Source organism: Plectropomus leopardus, chromosome 3 (assembly GCF_008729295.1).
Source record: "Plectropomus leopardus isolate mb chromosome 3, YSFRI_Pleo_2.0, whole genome shotgun sequence".
NCBI classification, from domain to species: domain Eukaryota; kingdom Metazoa; phylum Chordata; class Actinopteri; order Perciformes; family Serranidae; genus Plectropomus; species Plectropomus leopardus.
In genome coordinates this window covers 607,056-629,130 of record NC_056465.1, presented here as the reverse complement: position 1 = coordinate 629,130, position 22,075 = coordinate 607,056, and the positions used below count along the sequence as shown (strand labels likewise).

Here is a 22,075-nt window from a genome sequence, read left to right as displayed (position 1 = left end):
ATCATGGTAGCAGCTAGGGACAGAGGTCAAGTCAGGGGGTTCAAAGTCCGTATCCGGAGTGGTAGAAACAGTGTTACAAGCAATTTTCGCATTGGACTCACGGTTTGACATTAAACACCGGTTCTTACACTCTTCTGTCCAGCTCAATGCCCTCCCATTTCCCCAGTCAATGCATGGGTTGTGTTCACCATGGATATCAACCATCACTTCCACAGATTCAGTCTTGTGAATCTGACATAAGTCCCACATAAGTCCCACATTGAGAGTGCTGGCCGCTAACAGCTTAGTTAACACTTCAGTTTTAACATTGAGATTTTCGGCAAATTCCCAATCCATGAAGCTCTCATTAGCTCCTGAATCAATGAGTACCCCAAGAGAAGTGTCCAGATGCTTTACCATAATCTTGGTTAGCGGTCATGGAGGAAAATCCGCGGAGGAGAGATAACTCACAAGTGTCTTCCCGTTTACTGGTGAATCTGCCCTTTTGCTGGGCATGCTGCAAGGAGATGTCCTTGTTGTCCACAATAGAAACAACCTTCTTGCAATCGCAGATGACGCTCCTTTGGTTTGTCCCAGCTGCATGGGCTCCCCCTCTTCCTCTGTAGACACCTTCCTCCATGGAGCCGGTAACGGGATGTGTGGCAACTCGGCCAGCTGGGTGCGGAAGCCGCAACATGGCTCCAATGGATTACAAGAACTCTCAAAGAGTCTAGATCAGTTGGCAGGTAAAGAGGCACTAACAAATCTTGGAGCTTATCTGACAGTCCTTTAAGAAAGACATCATACAGAGCCGTAGTATTCCATCTGCTATCCGTAGCTAGGGTGCGAAAACGGATAGAAAGAAATGATTGAGAGGGTGATTGAACAGGAGAAAGTCATATCTCAGGTCCATAAAGCTGATATGAAAACCTGGTACCATCATGGCAAGAGATGGATGTTTAGGAATCAGTGAGCAAGATTCTTGACCCCCTGACTGAGTTTACCAAATCACTGTCAGGTGAAGAATGCATCAGTGTGTTGTACCTCAAACCTGTGCTCCATCTTCTCAGTAACACTGTTCTGACTCCAGCTCAAGATGACACAGACCTGAAAAAAGATGTGAAGAGGTCCCTTCTCCAGTATTTAAATGAGAAATACTCTGACCCTGCAACAGATGGCCTGCTAGACATGGCCTCCCTCTTAGATTCATGTTTCAAAGCAGCCTACATTGTGGATGATGGGAAAGAATACATCAAAACCAAAGCTGCAGCAGAGATTCAGTCACTACAAGAAAGGCAAGCAACATCTACAGAACAGCCTCTACAACAGACAAGAGAAGCTGCAGAGGGAGGAGCTGCAGTAGAAGATGCAGCAGAATCTGCAGAGACAGCGGCAGCACCGGAGAAAGCAAAGCATTGTCTGGGTAGCTTTTTCAAAAAGACAGTTCAATAAAGTGGCCCAGTTGCCCTCTCCAACAGGGATGCAATTGAAGTTGAGATCAGGAAATACCTGCAGGCGGTAGAGGTCAATTGTGAGACAGGTCCAGTGGAGTGGTGGAGGCTGCACCAAGCACATTTTCCAAGAGTGGCAGGCTTGGCCAGGAGGTTCCTTTGTATCCCTGCCACTAGATCCCAGTCCTTGTGAAATCTAATTCTGTGGCTAAAAACTCTCTGACACATTGTCAGAATTCAGTCTTCTAAATGTGTTTTCACATTTAGAAAGTATTTTAGTGTATGGTATGCATTAATCACTTATGATGCACCATATATTCTTAAAAATGCATGTCTGACTTTGCTTCAACACCCAACTGTCACTACGACACACACACACACACACACACACACACACACGCATTAAGAATGGCAGAAGCCTCAAAGTTCAGCAGTGTTTGTGTTAAGTATTAAGCAGACAAAAAATTGTCTAGGAAGATTCACCGGTGAGAATTTAATCCTATTTAGTTTTCTTTGTTGTATTTCAATCATTGCTTGACTCTGTGTGTGTGCATGTTCACGTGTGCCTTCATTTGTTTATATTCCTTTAGGTATATGTCTTGATCCTCATATGTGCAAATTTGGTCAGCCTTTCACAGCCCTGCTCCATATCACAGGAATGTGAGTTTGACTGTTTGCCACCTGTCTGTTTAAGACTTTGGGCCCTATTTAGAAGATCTATAGTGCATGGTCTAAAGCGCATGGCGCATATTCGTTTAGGGTGTGCCAAAGTCCATATTACTAGTTCAATGGCGAATAATTTGGGTGCGGCGCATGGCTTAGAGGGGTTGCATGTAGACCCTGAATTAGCCTGTATTGGGCAGTACATGAATCTGTGTGCCAGCTCCCATTCCCTTTAAAAGCCAGATGTGCCAGGAATTGGCGGATTGCAGTCTAAATGACAGATCTGATGATTACAGATGTGAGAGGTGTTCTGCTGAAGAAACCGATTTGCTTATGTACGAGGTAAAGGTGTGCGGTTAGACAATTTAGAAGCAGCAGATATCCACAAAAGCAGCAGATGTAAAGCAGCCATGAGAGGATCCAGCGATGCAGGTTTAATCATTTTTTGGCACCTCCGGAACGGCTTTACATTGCAGAAAAGTATACAGTGATGTGAGGAGGGGGAGGGGTACAGGAAGCTCAGCAGTCAGCTGAAAAATCAAGCAGAAACAGGAGGAACCAGCTGATCACTGGCATATTGGGGTTAACTTGCATCGGCATACAGCTCAGCCCCATGTCTTTCTGCATCCTGTAATGTGCCCTCATTTATGTCCAAGAGACATCTGTGACACATATCAATGTTGAGCAACACACAACACGCCAGAAAGAATGCTCCACCTGACTTATCCAAACATCTGAACCGCATGCAGGCGCATCATGCTATCTGAATAATCCACCCTCTAAATAGCAGGAAACAGACTGCGCCAGACCAGCTTTTATTTGATCAATGGTGCATTTGCTTTCTGTTGCCTCAAAATAACAACAACAGTTCACCTGACCACACCTCACTCTACTCACCCTTTGTCTCTCATGCCTCATAAGCCTATTTAGTTTCATATATAGACTCATATTGACGTGCAGCAGATGTGATGATTCATGTGTTTTCACACTCAGTAGTCACAGCACTTACTTCAGTCCAATAACATTACAATATTTATCCAGATAATAGCTTTGTGAAAACATAGAGGTCAGCAGTCAGTTTGTACTTTTTAGCGAGGCTCCCGTAATAGTTATGTGTTTGGGTGTATCCATGTGGGTCTAGACTTAAAGAATAACTCATTATTTTTCAACCTAGACCCTATTTTTCCATTAATATGTGTCGAAGAGACTGATGTGAACAAGCATTTTTGAAATTGGTCTAGCGTCTAGTGAGAAGGCAGCAGCGGCAGTGGTCAAGTGGCCACAATGTAAGCATATGGGGCATCGTTGCTATGACGACAGCAGTGCATGTAGATGCAGCAACCTGTAGCTTCTCAAATCCTTGCTACTTCATTGCTATATTTTGCTAAATTTTTCTGTTGTTTTCAACACCATGGCCTCTTCTGCTGAAGCACGACTTTACTACGATACAGAAGCACTTAATCAACATCGGGTAAAGTTGTGTGGGGTTTGGACTGAATGCAGCAGACTGCAAGAGGATCCTCACAAACCGCATACACTGAGTGGCCAGTCAGACCAGAAGAGAGAAACCAAACCGAAAGCGCTGGACGAAGACAGGGAGGAGAGCCAGCATCGGGACTCAAACGCCGTTCAGACAGGCAAACTTGGTGGACCAGCGGCGAAGATGAGAAAATATAACCAAAGTGAGGCAAAACGCCAAGCGGATAAGGGTAAACCTTGGATTGGCATTCACCCGCTTGCGAGCACTTAGGTGACAGCAGCCTTGCTGAGCAGCAGCGTGTTTCATGCTTGTGGTGTTCACATATGCAGTGGTTTTGCTACATCCCTTCACTGCCCACAGCTATTAGTACTGTATTACCACATTTATAAGCATGAATTCGATTCATTTATGAAGTTGTACTAGCTTCTGCACCGCCAGCAACACGGGCCTGTAAATGTTTCAAAATAAAATGCCTTGCATCAGCAACTGATGGGATTCTTTCCACAGAGATGCTATGAGAGGGCTTTTGTTTTGAAAGAGAAGCAGGCAAGTTGGAGTAAAACAGATGTCTCTGTTTTTCCTCTCCCTCTGTAACAGCGAGAGATTTTTGAAATGTTAATTTTTGAAATATTATCTTGTCTTTTTGACCACTCAAAGTGCTTTCACACTACATGTCACATTCACACACACATTCACACAATGGTGGCCTTAGCTACCAAATAAGGTACCACCTGCTACTCAGTAGCCATTCAAACACACACACACACACTCTGATGATGTAGCATCTGGAGCAATGTGGGGTTCAGTACCTTGCCCTAGGATACTTTGATATGTTCAGTGGAGGAGCTCGGGATCAAACCGCTGACCTTCCGATTAGAGGACAACCTGCTCTGAGTCACAGCCACCCCAAGATGGGTGTCAGCTGTAGTTGTGTAAATTTGTGCATTTATTGTTGTAACTGTTGATCCAGTGCTGCATTTTGCATGCACACTTTCATGCTGTTTGATATCTGCAAGCAAACTGCCAGCTCTCGCATACAAACGTGATGCTGCAAGTGTTACTGGGCTGGGTGGGTATGTTTGGAGGCAGTGGGCGTGCATTTACAAACTGCCAAGGAATAATGCTACTGACTATACCTTTAAGGCTCACTTAGCAACGGGATATCAGACATTGCTCTGCTCGCATCTTTGTGGAGACAGGGTTGACCCATGGCATCCCGAATCAAGCTATTGCACTGGATGGGCAGACCTTGTTGGGAGCCATAGGAACACAAGGCTCTGATGCAATTTCAAAAAATGTATTGGAATGCACAGGAATTGAACGATGCCATCAGGAGCAACATCACCATAGTAGCTGCTGATTCTTAATTCAACTTTCAACTCAAAGATGTAGCAGGATCAAGGACCAATAATTTTAAAATTTGTTTAAAAAATGAAATGACAAATACATCTACTTAACCTTACTTTACCTTACCTTACCTTCCCTGCTCTTCAGCACTGCGTCGAATGGCAGAAAAAGCTGATTATCGCCCTCACCACCACCATCACAAGATTGTAATTCTATGAGAAACACTGCTCATTAAAAAACACTCTGAGTCTGTGATAGTATCATCACCATTGTTGTACTATTCACTTACACAGCAATTTTGTTGCAAAAAAACACACAACCAAACAAAACAAAAAAATGCCCAGAAACATGCAGTTGCAGTTATTTAGAAAAGCTGCTGTGAAGTCAGAGTTTCAGGCCACAACAATCCCAAAAGCAGCCTGCAAAATGCTGGAGGGACTGATTAATGGTTGTAAATGGTAAATGGACTGTACTTGTATAGCACTTTTCTAGTCTTATTGACCACTCAAAGTGCTTTCACACCACATTGTCACATTCACCCATTCACACACACATTCACTCACTGGTGGCCAAAGCAATTGTACAAGGTGTCACCTGTTACTCAGTAATCATTCACATGCACTCACACTCGACGTTGCATTGGGAGCAATTCAGGGTTTAGTATTTTGCCCAAGGATACTTCAACATGTTGCCCAGAGGCAGGCCTGGATCAAGAGGACAGGGGCCCCTGGGCACAAATTCTTGGACCCCCCCCCCGCACACACAGAGACCTCTATCAGCTCTGTCTCACCTCCTCAGCTCTGTCTCTGTCCTCCTCAGCTCTGTCTCTCTCCTTCTCAGCTCTGTCTCTGTCCTCCTCAGCTCTGTCTCTCCTCCTCAGCTCTGTCTCTCCTCCTCAGCTCCATCTCTCCTCCTCCCATCTTAGAAAGATTTGCTCCTTGCTTTCTTCTTTGCAAACTCCATTACAATCTCATCAAAGTCTAGTTTCCTGACAAGCTGAGACTCAATGGCCATTAGTGACAGTGCACAAAGGCGCTGTTGTGTTTGCGTTGTTCTAAGTTCATTTTTGATCCTTGCCATCTGTGAAAATGATCGTTCACCTTCACAGTTTGTGACTGGCAGTGTCAGGAAAATTCGTAGGGCTATAAACACATTGGGGAATATTGACTGGAGACCATGTTTCAGGAGCACCTGCAGGAGTTTCGGGGGAGACTTGTTCACTCTGCACAAAGCATCTGAACTGGATAATTTCATCTGCCAGGTTCTCATCTAAATCGGAAGAGTATAAGGCACAGAGTGCATCAGCCTGTTTACGGATAGAGGGCAAATCCTCTGATTCTAAGTTAAGTAGAATCTCAAATCTGTTGGTAATGTTTCTGTATGCCTCTGTTCTGTGGGCTAAGCAGCTGCTTAGTTTGTCAATGATGACATTGAACGTCTCTATTCTATATCGGTCGCGGCCTTTCAGTGTCACCTCATGCTCTGTTGATTCATCAGGAAGTGATTTGCGCCTCTTGACCCTCTGTATTTCATCCTGATATCACTGGCACACACCAGGAACACTCATGGCAGCCCTTTCAAAATGATCAAACTGGTTTCGCAGTGACCCAACCCATGATCCAAAGATTCCAAGAGACAAATTGCTGTCATCAAATCCAGGTCATCTTTTTGCAGTCGTTCACTTGTTACTTTAAATCTGCTTAAGACACTGTCCCAAAACACTGCCATAAATGACATATCAAGACTGCCAAATTTTGAGCACAGTGCTGCTGCCTCATTGCGTGTGTCATGTTTTTCTCCCACATCTGATGAAATGCTCTGAAGGACATCCCTTATTTGTGCATAATTCCTACAAAGTGCCCTAGATGCATCTGTTGATGATTGGGATTTCAATGTCATGTCAACCTTGATGTCTGCATTATTAAAGAACCTGTTCCATCTTTGAGTAGAACCTGCACAAAAGGCATATAGGGACTGCATGAGGTCAAAAAAATCAGTTGCATTTTGACAACTGCCTTCAATACTGTTGACACCCACCAAATTCAGAGAATGTGCTGCACAGGGTATATAATGGATTAAGGGATTCTTATTCTTTAAGTGAGCCTGCAGTCCATTATAACACCCAGACATGTTACTTGCATTATCATATGCCTGGCCTCTGCAATTTGCAAGGTCTAAGCCTAAGCTGTCAACCATAGCCATTACAGTATTGGCCAAGCTCTCTCCTGTGTGATTCTGAATTGGCACAAAGCCAACAAATCGCCTTATTTTTTTTTCCTTCTTCATTCACAAATCGAAAAATGAAGGTCAGTTGGTCAGTATGTGACAGATCGGGAGTGGAGTCCACAATCACAGAAAAATACTTGGCGTGCTGTATCTCTGCAGCTATGGTAGCTTTCACTTTGTCACCCATTTGCTTTATCAACTCCTCATATATAGTGGATGAAAGATAGGATGTGTTTCCTCTTCCTTTTTGACCATATTTATTCATGTGTTCAGCCAGGAAAGGATCAAACTGGGAAATTACCTCCAGAATGCCAAGAAAGTTGCCATTGTGTGGTGATCCAATAACTTCATCATCACCACGAAAAGGCAACCCCCTTTCACTTAAAAACTGAATGACAGCTACAACACGTTTCAACACCTCGCGCCAGTAGCGCTTCTCACCCTGCAGTTGCTGCACTAGTTGAGCGTTCACAGTCCCGCTCCCGCTGACAGATGACCGCCGAAGCAATGCTAGCATACAGCTACAGTGCTCTGTGCTTTTCTCATGCTTCCGCACATGTTCAGGGTGCTTCCAGTCAGAGAAGCCACTAACAAACTGATGTTTCTTTGTTGAAAAGAGCATGCAGGCAAAACAGTAAATGTTACCTGTAGATGGTGAATATGTCATCCAGTCACGAGAAACCCTTTCCCCATTTGGTAGACGGCAGTAGACCAGATCATTAGTGAGGGAGCGCACTTTACCGCCCAATCCACCATCACGAGTTGAGGCCGGGTATTTGCTCATTCTATTATGAAATGCAGCAGGTCCACGATCGATTAGCACAGCGCGAGCATTTTTGTTTATTTCACGAAACAATGCCGGATCCGAAACCTGGTACATCCACTCATCCGAGCTGCCGCCGCTGGTGTGACTACTTGATGTACTTGGGATGTCAGGCTGGCTATCACCGGTGCTGTGACTGCAGCTAGCAACAGGCTCATCTTCCTCGACCTCCGCCTTAGCTTGCAGACTAACCTCCTCCTCCACAGTGTCATCTTCCTCTTGATGATGTTACTCGCTCCGTTTGAAGAAAGTTTGGATGGATGGTACACTTCTCAAAAGTGCTGCCTCCTTCTCCTCCCTTTCTCGTTTACGTTTTCGCTTACTGCAACTGCTTCTTTCACTCATCTTTTCCGCCGACTATTTTCCCACGACCAGGTGAGTTCAGCACTGTCATTCAAGGACAGCGGGGTGGGGGCGGAGGCGGAGCTGGCTGCTGCCATTGGTTTCCACACTTGCACTTGAGTAATTAAAAAAACAAGGGTGTTTGTTATTGGTTATATATGGTGTCAATGTCAGTGATGCAGACGGATAAGGACCAAATAAGTTCAGTAGAAGAGAAACACATTTCACTACCGCTGCGCTGACTGCAGTGACCGCTTGTTTCAAATATAGCGGGTATGACCAGCGGTGCTGCTGTCTGGTTGGGCCCCAGATGCCCGTGGACCCCTGGGCCTGTGCCCATAAGGCCCATTGGCTAATCTGGCCGTGCCCAGAGGAGCTGAGGATTGAACCCTGACCTTCTGATTAGAGGACGACCACAGCCCCAATGTATCTTTCCAGTTCATGGACATGTGCCAGACTATTTGCGCACAACACCTGTATAATGTTAAGGGGGGCATTACTATGCTCATAGGTTACTTATGCTCTGTAAACATCTGGGTAAGAGCAGATTTGGATGGTTAAGAATGTTTGGTGCATCTGGAGTCGACTTCACTGATTTTCATGCCTCCACAAACGGATTATGTTTTTAAGTGTCCATCCATCTGTCTTCCTCGAATTTGATACAAAGGTTCACTTGGACTCAAGGATGAACTAAATGGATTTTGGTGGTCAAAGGTCAAAGGCCAGTCACAGTGACCTTTCTTATATTTCATTTTTATGAAAGCAATATCTCAAGATTACCTTAACGGAATTTCTAGGTACACACGTCAACAGTGACATAATGTTCTGCAAAAACACCATTTTTGGCTATTAGGTAATGTCATAAGTCAAGAAGCAGAAGGGGAGACATTTGGTCAGATACTGAAGATGTGTATGAAGTATCCATGTAGTCACAGACATGGATGTAAACTGTGCAACTCGATTGGTGCACAGAGACTTCTAACTGCATGGTGTTAATTGTAATTTTCTTATAACAGAAAGTTATGAGAAAACATTAGACGTAAATCTCATCAAATTCTAAGTTTCCATCCTTCTTTGGTTTGGTACTCCAGCACAAGAAGCAGTTGGACAGAAACCAAGAGACAGCCTCTCCCTTGCTTTCCTCCAGCTGAGGTGGAAGCAGCCAATCTGGATGCACTCACTGACTGTGAGCTGACATTTGCTGCTGACTGCTTTATTCTGCATGAGTGTGCTGTGTCTGCTCAAATCACACCACAGACAGACTTGCAATGATTTCTGGTGAAATGCAGTCATAGTGCTGTGTACCTTCCTCCAGGCATCACAAAAGCCATTTCTCTCTGCAGGTAGGCTGTACTTGGCAAGCAAATAAGAGAAAATTGCAGGGAAAGAAAATCCTGCCATTCCTGCTGAAAGCTGGTCCCATTTCTGCCCATTTATGGATTTCACTTCTTTAAATCCCATCTCTAGCTTTGGAAATTACAAACAGGCTAAACTCCCTCTGACCAGGTCCATCGATCTTTCCTCTAATATTCATCTCAAAGCAAGTCAGGTTTTACACTATTTTTTTTTACTCCCTCTGTTACTCCAGCATCCACTTTTTTTTGCTTCCACCCCTGAAAAGTTGTCTATCCCTTAAACGTATCTTTAAGCAGCTCTAAAGAGAGAAAAAAAAAACCCTTTTCATTCCTGCATAGTATGACAGCTTCACATATATATGTGTATTCTTTATCTGTTGATTTCATGATAGATAAGGCATCTAGAATATTTTCATCAGACAGGATTGAGTTATTTGAGCATCATTTTGCAAACTTTCCTGCCCAAAATTCTGCATATGTGGTATTTTTAAAGAGTGATGTAAGTGACAGGTTAAAGAAAAAAGGGTAGCCTACATATTTTTATAGGCCTGTAGAATAATTTTATTGTTCTATACTTTCTATTTCAGCCAGTTTTAAAACAGAGCTTCTAATAAACAGATTTTTTAGGACACTAAACACATGATAATTAAAAACAAAGATTATATTTTATTAGAAAAATAATCTCCACACAGTTAATTTGTTCTTGTCATTAAAAAGGCAATATTTCAACTTCATCAGTTAGTAAGTCAGCTACTTTTCCTTGCCTTACCTCAGTAGCAAAAACAGCCTGGCATCACTTAAAGTGTTTAATGTGACATATTCTGACATATCCAACTAAAGCAAAAAAAAAAAACAAACAAAAAAGACTTCACCTTGCTTCACCTATCAAGGCTATTTTCATGGTCTGGATATGGCCCCTGAGTTCCAGTGAAAATCCCTATGTATCAAGAAAAGCTCAATCAAATGCAACTGAACTTGCATTAGATTCTTATACCTCTGAAGTATCATTTAGAAGAATTCATACCTCACTGGTGTAGACTCTCAGACATTTAAAAAAAAAAAAAATATTATTATTTTTTTCAACTTTTTTAATGGACTGGGTTGTTTTGCTCTGTGCCCCTCAGTGCCCATTTTGAATTAATGACAGGGTAACTCATGCTGGGCTGAAGGCAGTCCAAAACACATCGGTTCAATGCCTAGGACTCCCCTCCATGCAGACTTTAAAAAGAAGTAAAACATCTTCAGTTGAGACGAACCCATTGTGAAATTCTGGGCCAGTACCACTACTCATGTTGATGCTTATGTTGTTGTTGTGTATGTTGTTTCTGTTTTTATTTATATGCCCTCAAAGAATTTTTTTCACTTGAAAAATGAAACTGTTTCAAACTGTCTTGTCATTCCATCCTCTATTCCACTATCTTTGAATGAGCACAAATGCAATTTTAAAGTCAGTCACCCATGGTTGTTTTATAAATATACATTTATGAACCTTTTCTTATATAAAATGTATCATAATTCCCTCTCGAATAATAACTTTTATATTGCTGTGAAAACATCAACACATTTCTCCTTCAAACTGCTGTATTTGGTCTTCTGCCAAAAACCACATTTTAGAGATTACCTTTGGACATATCATGATCACAATTTACCTTTGCCCTATACTAATTTTTATGGAAGACAGCTTGATAATGTAACTCAATGTAACCTCCATCAGCTGGTACTTCTGGCCCCTGGCTGCTAACAGCTAACAACCAATATTAACTAGCTCTCCTCCTGCTGATGTCAACAGGGATCTGATGTTCAGAAAGAATCATTATCAGAGGAACAACAGTGCACATCCCCTGGTGCATCAGTAATGACTTCACTGTGTCCTTTCCTCTTGGCAGTGTCTCAGTGAAGATCTCTGTCCATCCCAAACCCATTTTCTATTGTTACCAGGATTACATTATTTTGAGCCTTGCTATTAAGCCTGCACAAAATTGATATGACACAACAACAAAAAAATAGTAATCAGCCATCTGTAAATGTCATCTCATTTGCTGAGAGGCTGATGGCAGTCAACAAGGAGAATCAGCCAAACATTTTACCTGTTGTGCATACCACACCTTCAAAGATCTAAAGCAGACCAGTGTTAATCCAACAACATTTAATGTCATTTTTGGCATGATAGTGCCTTTGACTTTGCATAAACAGTTTGTGAAAGTCCCTGTAACAACATGACAATGCCCCTGTGCATATGTCCATACAGATATGGTTTTACCAGTTGCATGTAGTAGTTGAGTGGCCTGTACAGAGCCCTGACCTCAATCCTATTCAACACCGTGTGGCCCAATCTGCCTTTCATGTTTTGTTAAATAATTCAGACCAAATGCAGCATGTTCTATGGGAATATTCTTGATTTTCTTTTCATCCTTTAATATTCACGTTCCTGAAAATGACCTTAACGTGTTTTATATGTGTTACTTCCTGATGACATCTTTAGGAAAATAAATGACAATATTTAAACATGTACCCACAATACAGTCCACAGAGCTTTTTTTTACTCAGTCTAATGTCTGTCTCCATCTGTCTGTTAGTGAGCTTCGTGGACTGCGGTCGAGGGAAGGTGTCGTTCGACATTGGAGATTCGTCTGATTTCAGAGTGAGTGAGGACGGTGTGGTCTACACCCTGCGCCACTTCAGCCTGATGGGCAAGGCAACAGCTGTGCAAAGGGTCTATGCCAGAGACTTACAGTCCAAACACGCCTGGAAGACCAGAGTGCACCTTCAAACCCGCCCAAATGGCAACAGCAAAAGTCCTGAACAGGTAAAACAGCAGAAGTAGTGAGGGGCTTCCATGTAGACCCAACTGCAGTTTTCACATGGTACACAGGGTGCCATGTTTCTTTATTTGTGTGGACCAGGGGCGAGAAACAGTTTATACTGGGCGAGTTGATTAGCCGTGTGGGCCAGCAAAGGCCAACCATTTTTTTAATTGTGTCATCATTTTCAATCTGTGTATCATTTGTTCTTAGAATATTCAATTGAGAATGCAAATTGTATTATGAAAAAACAATTTGTTATTTTGTTATTCGTTTATTAGAAACAAAAAAAAAAAACAAATAACAGTTTGTTATTCGCAGTTTCGATTTTATGCTCAGATCCCAAACAGAAATGAAAAAAATGGGCCACGGGCCAAATTTGATTTTAATATTTAAGTTGTCCTATCTGTGTGACCCGGAAGTTAACTTTGTCGTTTGTTTGTTCTTTTTTGTATGTTTTTTGATGCAGTGGCCATGTATGTTAGGCGAAGAACAACTAAGAGATTTTGTTTAAACACCATGGCTGCACTGGGAGAGGGGGTTGTAACCAATTCAGTGCTCTGCTCACTGACCATGGACCAATAGCACAGACCACTGGTTATTACAACTAGGGGCGCTAACGCTTGTGGTCCTAATCCACTTAATCCCTTTTATGGGTGTGTTAGCCCAAGAAACGTCAGAGATTGCTTTCGCTAATAAATATACTCTACTATTGATTTTGCAGATACTGTAATTGTGGCACTGAGTGTTGCTGTTTTATTTAACTGTTTATAAACATGGACCAGTCAGTCCATATGGTCCCTGTGGTCCAGACCAGCTGTTAAATGGTCCTATTTTACCACACAGCTCTTCTGTCTTATCTCCTCTTCTCAGTTCTCTCTCCTTTGGCACCGTGGTTTACTTTTTCAGGTGTCAGTCCATTAATTTTATTATTTACTGACTGAAACAAATCAACACCACAATAAAATGTAACGCCTTGTAGTACGAAGCAGTGGTCAGTGGTGTGGTCCTTCTGGTGCAGACCAGCTGTTCAGTGGTCATATATACATACAGTATGAATTTATATACAGTATGGAGATATATAGTGGTCTGGACCAGCTGCGCCTGTCCAGCAGATGACCGCTTTGTTAAATGGTCCCGCTATGACTCATGGTCCTAATCAGCCTGTGCTTTGCTCTTATAGGCGATATATACTTTGGCCCAACAGAAATTGCCCCGTGGGGACAATAAAATGTATATTATTTGAATGGTTGATATAGTGACCATATAGTGAGGACTGCAGATGGGTTTGCTATATGGTCTATAGGTAGATAGAGAGTAATAGACAATCCGGTTTGATAAAACAGAGGAGGTGTGCGGTGGATTAGGACCATGTACAGACCACTGAACAGCTGGTCCGGACCACAGGGACCATGCCACTGACCACCCATTCGTATTTAGAAACATTATACTTAATATTCATATGCTCTCTCTCCCTATCTATCTATCTATCTATCTATCTATCTGTAGACATATAGTGAGGACTGCAGATGGGTTTGCTATATGGTCTATAGGTAGATAGAGAGTAATAGACAATCCGGTTTGATAAAACAGAGGAGGTGTGCGGTGGATGTGTGTGTGTGTGTGTGTGTGCGTAGGTATGTATGTATATGTATATATATGTATACATAGGTTGCGTCAGATAGGACCATGTCCTGACCACAGGGACCTATAGATTTACTGGTTCATAAACAGTATTAAATAATAAGTATGTATTAATATAAGTATTAAGTAGTAAATACAACAGCAACACACAGTGCAACAATTACAGTATCTGCAAAATCAATAATAGAGTATATTTATTGGGGAATGCGATCTCCGTAATTTCTTCGGCTTAAGGATTAAGACGGCACAGACCACTTACTGACTTGTCCGGACCAGAGGATTCAGAGGATGTCCCTCTCGCAATCAGGGATCCAACAACCCACCTCCTGCCCTCCACCACACTTACTGGGGAGCCAACATCAACCCTCCCTACCTTGTCCCCAACCTCCACCCCCCCACTTGAAGGTGACACCTGCATTCTAATCATGTTCTAATCATGAAATTGATGCACTCTTAAACAAAAGCTACAGCCGTCATCACTCAGGTGTCTGTCAGAGATGAGACAGACCCCATGCCACTTTATTGAACATATCAGTGATCTTAGCACATCGCAGCATTCACAGACCATCTTGCACCTGTTTCATTAATCTTACATTTGTCAGTGTTGTGCCACAAGCAGTACTCTCTCCTGTCACTGAATCCCTACAATTGAAATCGGCTCTTGTTAATGTCAGATCATTGTCTAACGAATCATTTTTTTGTTAATGATCTCATCATCAAAGGGAATTAGCATTTTATGTTTTTAGTTGAAACCTGGCTAAACAGTGCTTTGGGTGTAGCAATGCTGATCGAGGCTTGTCCTCCAAATTGTAAGTGTTATCAGTCAGTCAGACAAAAACAGGACAGGAGGAGGGATTGCTGCCATTTTTCCTACAGAGTTTGTGTGTAATGAAATTGATCTAGGTGAATTTACATAATTTGAATATCTTCAAATCAGAATTGTCACTTCTTATCATTACATAGTATAGGGCACAAGGACAAATTCATTGTTGTTTGTACCAGAATTCTCAGAGCTGATCTCTCTTAGTGTCACTTGATATGATCCTGAATGGAGACCTGAATATTCATGTCAACGAAGACTATGACTCAAAAGCATTGGCGCTCATAAATTTGCTGGACAGCTTTGACTGACTTAACATGTAAAATATGCCTGTGTTACCATCAGCATGATCTCATCAGCATGGCAACGTTCTAGACTTAATAATAAAAACAGGGTTAAACATTAACAATGTTTCCGGATTAGAATTACCTGTTTCTGATCACCACCGTGTCCTCTTTGATGCTAACTTCATCTTAACAAATACTAATACTAGGGAATTTTTTGTTAAAAAGAGATTCGTAGATGGCCAGGCTGAAGTTAAGTTCTGTGATATTATGAAATCATTTGAATCAGACAGCTATGACTGCCCTTTAAATGACATGGTTCAGATTTTCAACAGTACCTTGTCATCTGCTCTCAATACTGTTGTTCCACTGAAGGTTAAAAAGAGGCCAACTGACAGAATATGCCCATGGTTAAACAGTAACTATAAATGAGGCTAAGACAATCTGTTGAGCAGTGGAAAGGAAATGGAGGAAAACTAGGTTCACAGTTCACTGTAATGTAGTCAAAAAAAGCATAACTGCCTACAATACACAATCCGTCTCTTGCAAAAAAGATTACTTTTCCCAGATTATTATAGAGAATTCTGGAAACTCTGGAATATTATTCTCCACTATTGACCAGTGTGGCGGTACAGGGTACCAGAAACGAGAGGAGGACCCAAGACCAAACACATACAGGGGATGAAATCTTACAACAATGATTTAATGTGATTTATGAATGAATGAAGGGAGTGGGAGTTGGGGGAAGCGATCCGTAAATTGAGATGGCGGAGGAGGCAGGGGTGGCTGGAGGGATGGTGAAGCGAGGTAGGTGGTGAGGACTGGTAAAGGGGGAGGAAATGGTGGAGCTGGTGGAGTGGTGCTGGTCTGTGAAGGTGAGTGATGAGGTTCCGAACACAAAGGCGGTGGGGGCTGGACGGCGACCCGCTGGAGCTCTGAGGTGGCAAAAAAAAAAAAAAACACGATAAGCAAGGGTAGCAGAGATTTCTAGAAGCACAGGAATCAATACTCATAAGAGTCGGCCGATATACCACCAGTGAGGTGGAAAGACAATCTGGCACCGAACAATGGAGATGCCAAGGTATATATGCAGTATAGTGTTGATTGCCAATGAGAAGCAGGTGAGGAAGCATGCCGAAAGCCATGCCCAGCCCCTGAAACACAGCAGAAGAGGAAGAGACGCACCAAGCACACAGACACACAGCCACAAGCACTCTAAACAGCACAAAACCAACACAACCTGCTCCTCAACACCGCCCCAACTCCACCACAGTTCTCTGCATCAGACTGTCAAGAACTTGCATTGTTTTTCAATGCCAGCATTACAGCTGAACATTCTGAAGTTTATAAATATGTCTCTACAAACAGACATCTTTCAAGATGCCTTCAAGACAGCTGTCGTAAAACCCTTACTAAAGAAACCCAATTTCCAACCTCCCCTTCATTAGTAAGACACTAGAAAAGGTAGTTTTTCATCTGAAGATGCTTTCTATTTATTCTGTTCTGATTTTATTTTATTTTTACATGCAGGTATTTCTGTCTTTTATGTGTTCTAATGTGGTGCACTTGGTGCATTTAATTTCTTTCTTGTTAAGAACATTGGGCTGCATTTCTTGTATTAAAGGTGCTAAACAAATGAAAATTATTATTATTGTTATTATTATAAACACTGCATCAAAAAACACAAGGAAGTTAACTTCTGGGTCACACAGATAAGAAAAATTGATATATTTAAATTTAATGTCTGTGGCACATTTTTTTTCATTTCTTTTTTGTGATCTGTGCATAAAATAGAAAATACGAAGCACAATTTGTTTTGTTTTTTTTGTTTCTGATTAAAAAACCAATAACAAAATAACAAATCATTTTTCCATATTCTGATTTTGGATTCTCAACTGAATATGAAAAGAACAAATGATACATGCGACTGATGTATTTCATCCTTGATTAACTGAAATACACATGGGAAAGGCAAAATGCATTATGGGATGCACTATTAGCCCACTAGCCAGTTAAAGTGATGGAGCAAATGTGGTAACACTTTCTATGAAAACCACATCTATAATGCATTATGAAGGCATTTATAGTGAATTATAATGCATTCATAATGGTTATGAATACACGCAAAAATATACATAGAGATTTTGCAAAGACTGGGGATCTTGCAGTGTCAGAAAATGGACAGCAACTGTTGCAGCCTTGAAATCCTGAGTGAGTGTGCTATATGCTGTAGCTATCGGTTTAGCACTCTGCTAGCTTGAAGCATGATTAAATAATTCTATCTTGTGGCTTTTATAGACTTTCCAAATGTTATAGAAGTAAATGCATTAAATCTTGAGAGTGACATGAATCATTTTGCAGTGGTTTTGATGATCACAAATATGTATCAACTGATTTACAGATGTCTCTTTCCCAGTATCTGTAGGAAAAAGTATTTCTGGGCCCCACGGCATGGTATGGTAATTCCACTTTTGACCGCTATCTAAAAATTGCTTCAAGGCTGCTCCTAGGGGTTTGGAGCTGACCCACTTGGTTCTAAAAGTGTCATCAGTCTTCATCTTGATAAATGTGTATTTGCTTGTTCAGCTCTACTGCGGGATACAGAAAGGGCTTCCTTTTGTCTGAGTTGTTGGTTATTAACATAAGAAAACTATATCATTATGATCCCTATCTTTACAGACATGACTCAGACATGGATTTTATTGAATACCTTAAATTGTTGGTCAGACTTAAAATCCATTGGGTGTGGCACATAAGCTATGTGATGGACATTTTTCCCTTTTTGATATTTTATGAAATAATTAATAGCCTATTTATTATATATATTGCAAAGTTTAAGGGATTATTTTACTCATTAAAGTTCTCTTAATTCCAAAGTACTCAACTCTGACTGTCCCTGCTGTCTCTGAGTCATGATTTATTTGAATAATCACAAGTTCATTAACCAATAAAAAACCTGACACTGTTAACACATACCTGGACCCGAGTCTGAGGAAGCCTTGTATGTATGAAACCTTTGTGAGAGAGAACTGTAATTTTTGACATTTTTGTTATAAAACAATGTGAGCATGATGGGCTGTTACTTGCCTCTAGGCTTCAGTAATGCTGAATGAACTATGTACAGATATAAAATCAGCTTTTCCAGCCCAGCAGGCATCTGAGGTTGGCCAAGTGCTGATTGCAAAGACAAAGCAAATCAAACAGCCATCTGTTAGTTTGTTTTATGTACAAAAGCGATAATAAGGCCCTCTGCATGCATTTAGACAAGACACTGACCTTGATTAGCTATTCCTTTAAACACAGCCCAGAAACAGCTGGCTGCTATCAGCATTGCTGACTGCTGTCAGCGAGGAGGAGAATCACCAAGAGTGAAAGAAGCTGTCAACAATCCTTCATAAGGAAAACTCATGAGGAGCAGCCAGTCATGTCAGTACAGTCAGTCTTTGCTTGACAAATCAGACATGCTCACCCTGTAGCAACACCTTAGATAAAGTGTTTATTCTCTAGTTGACTTCCCATTTTTGTCAGTCAGTCAGCCGCTTGTCCTCATAAGGGTCGCGGGTGGGCTGTCATCGGGCGGAAGGCGGGGTACACCCTGGATAGGTCGCCAGACTATCGCAGGGCCGATACATATAGACGAACAACCATACATACTCACAGTCACACCTAAGGGTAATTTAGAGTCACCAATCAACCTGAGCTGCATGTCTTTGGACTGTGGGAGGAAGCCGGAGACCCCGGAGAGAACGGGGAGAGACACGGGGAGAACATGCAAACTCCACACAGAAGGGCCCCCGCCCGGACCGAACCCCGATACAAACGGGATTCGAACCAGGGACCCTCTCGCTGTGAGGCAACAGTGCTAACCACAAAGCCCTCCCATTTTTGTGAAGTGCTAAATATACCATAGTTCTCAATTTTTTCTCAGATATAAAATTCCCCTGATGATGTAATCTATATTTCATATCACATCACATTACATCGTATCATATCATATTTTAGTGCAATGACCAAACATTTTATCACACCAATTTTTTTTTTGCTCCCATTTTTCACCAGAGATACATTTCTCTTGAATTTTGGTTGCAAATTTGTTATTATCTGTGTAAATGAACACTTTTCTTTTTCCAGGATAAACCATCCACCTGACAGGTGTGGCATATCAAGATGCTAGTAAAACAGCATCATTACAACACAGCTGTGCCTTGGGGTGGTCACAATATAAGGACTCTAATCTGAAATGTGCAATTTGATCACACAACACACTGCCCCAGGTTTTGTGGGAGCATGCTGTTGCCTGTTAACTGAATGTTCATTTCACTACTATTAGTCCTCTACAATGCTGTTTCTGTGAATTTGGCAGCACATCCAACCAGCCTCACAGCCACAGACCACATTACCTGTTCTTCACCAGTACGATGGTCTGAGAACCGACATCTGATGAGCTAATGTAACAATTAGTTTGTACAGCCGAATAATTTCTGCACACACCAACAGAAACTCAGTGAAGTCTCAGTGAAGCTCAACTGCGTGCTGTCTTGACCATGACAGGTCATCGTTACTGACTTGCAGTGGCGTGCACAGACTTTTTGAAGGGCAGGGGCGAAAAGGAAAAAAAGGGCACATATAGCGTGTCCTCGCCACTGAAGAGGGCACTTTAGACATGTTTTGGCTCCCAAGAGGGCACTTTAATGCGCGTTTTGGCTCCCAGGGGGCACTTTAGCACGCATTTTGGCTTCCAAGAGGGCACTTTAGCACACGTTTTGGTTCCCAAGAGGGCAGTTGAGTGTTTTTTCCATCCAAGAGGGCAATTTCATGTATTTTGCCAACCAGGAGGGCACTTTAGCGTGTGCTTTTGCCACCCAATAGGACACTTTAGTGAGTTTTGGCTCCCAAGAGGGCACTTGAGCACGCGTTTTGGCTCCCAAGAGGGCACTTGAGCACGCGTTTTGGCGTCCAAGAGGGCACTTTAGTGCGCGTTTTGGCTCCTAAGAGGGCACTTTAGCGCGCGTTTTGGCTCCTAGGGGGCACTTCAGCACGCGTTTTGGCGTCCAAGAGGGCACTTTAGCGCGCGTTTTGGCTCCCAAGAGGGCACTTTAGCACGCGTTTTGGCTCCCAAGAGGGCACTTGCGCACGCGTTTTGGCGTCCAAGAGGGCACTTTAGTGCGCGTTTTGGCTCCTAAGAGGGCACTTTAGCGCGCGTTTTGGCTCCCAGGGGGCACTTCAGCACGCGTTTTGGCGTCCAAGAGGGCACTTTAATGCGCGTTTTGGCTCCCAGGGGGCACTTTAGCACGAGTTTTTCAACAATTGGGCCACGATGAGGGGGTGGTCCCCCCCCCGTGCACGCCACTGCTGACTTGAGTGGGCAACTGCTCACTGTGGATGGTGTCTGAGAAGTGTTCTCTTAACAGGCTGAATCCTGGATTACTCTGTACTGTGCAGATGGCAGAAAGCATGTAAAACAATGTGCAGTTTGCTAATGCAAGTGTTTTGAACAGAGGGACCCATGGTGGCAGTGGGGTTATGATATACATAAGCTAATTATGCTGTTAAATCTGTATCTTGATATGCCACACCTTTCAGCAAGATGGATTATCCTGAAAAGGGTAGAGCTCACAAATTTGCGACCAAAATTTGCGTTAAAGATCTGAAATGTTTATGCACACAGTGGATTTCAAACTTAAACTCATGAAAAAGGGGGGTGTGCTGCCCTTGCGGCACGTAATTGTGTGTGAAGCTAGACAGTCCCTTAACATCCCAAAAGTCCTCCAATAAACGAAGCTTGCCTTTTATAAAAATAGGTAACACAAGACCACATCTATAATGCATTATGAAGGCATTCATAGATAATTATAATGCATCCATAATGCTTTATGAATAAACTTATAAACAGATATAATGCTTACTGATGCACTGTATCAATAGTCATAAAACATTATAGATGTGACTTATAATGATTTATAAGTGGCAAGGGTCTTATGGATGCTCTTGACTTGTTGTACATTAGTGGTTGAATGCTGAGGCTTGCAATGCATTATGAATATCTATACTCACTTATTCACACATCAACAATTAACTGTTGTAAGGGCTCGTAGTGTGCTATAACAGTCTGAGCTGTATCATATAGATCAGGCCCACCACAGCTGTGTAGTCCTTCTCCATGTAGATCTATGGTTGCACAGGATACACACACACACACGCACGCACACACACACATACACACACACACACACACACACACACACACACACACACACACACAGAGATGGTGGTCATTTATCAACTAGACTATTATGAGAACAATAATCCAAGCCAGTGAAATGAGGTCAGAAATAGCCTGAGTCACCAAGCATTCCCAACAGGCTGGCCCTGCAGCTCAGCCATGCTGTGTCTATGTATCTAGCCCATACACAACACTTGTTTATTGTCTCTGCAGGTAAAGCCCAGTGATGTGACAATTACTCAGTGGGTACCAGAGATCTTGTTTCCATGGCGCAGCGTGGTTGTCAGAGGTGATGGCACTCTGAGGCGAGTGAAGAGAGACTGGGTCATTCCGCCTATCAACGTCCCTGAGAACTCACGAGGACAGTTCCCTGAGGACCTAGTCAGAGTAAGACACACACATACACAAATGCAAGCCTGTCTTACAGTGGCTGTGACAACTCTTTACTGTCTAGTACTAAAGGGAGGAAACAAGCAAAATAACATTTGTATCAATTCCAAGGAAAATACCGAGAAGCAAAATAACGTTTGTATCAATTCCAAGAAAAAAAAAACATTTGTGTCAATCCCAAGGAAAATACGATGTGCTTTAGAAACAAAGAACATTAAAAGCCCATACATAAATGTTGCTGCTCAAA

General features: G+C 42.4%; 1 protein-coding gene across 1 annotated transcript in view; it reads left to right on the top strand.

Annotated features, from left to right (window-relative positions):
- LOC121962420 (cadherin-2-like) overlaps window positions 1-22,075 on the top strand; it is a 190,061-nt gene that overhangs the window by 67,226 nt on the left and 100,760 nt on the right. Inside the window, exons 3-4 of the mRNA XM_042512679.1 lie at window positions 12,243-12,472; window positions 21,652-21,825. Of these exons, the coding sequence (XP_042368613.1) occupies window positions 12,243-12,472; window positions 21,652-21,825 (404 nt within the window). The remainder of the gene's footprint in view (window positions 1-12,242; window positions 12,473-21,651; window positions 21,826-22,075) is intronic.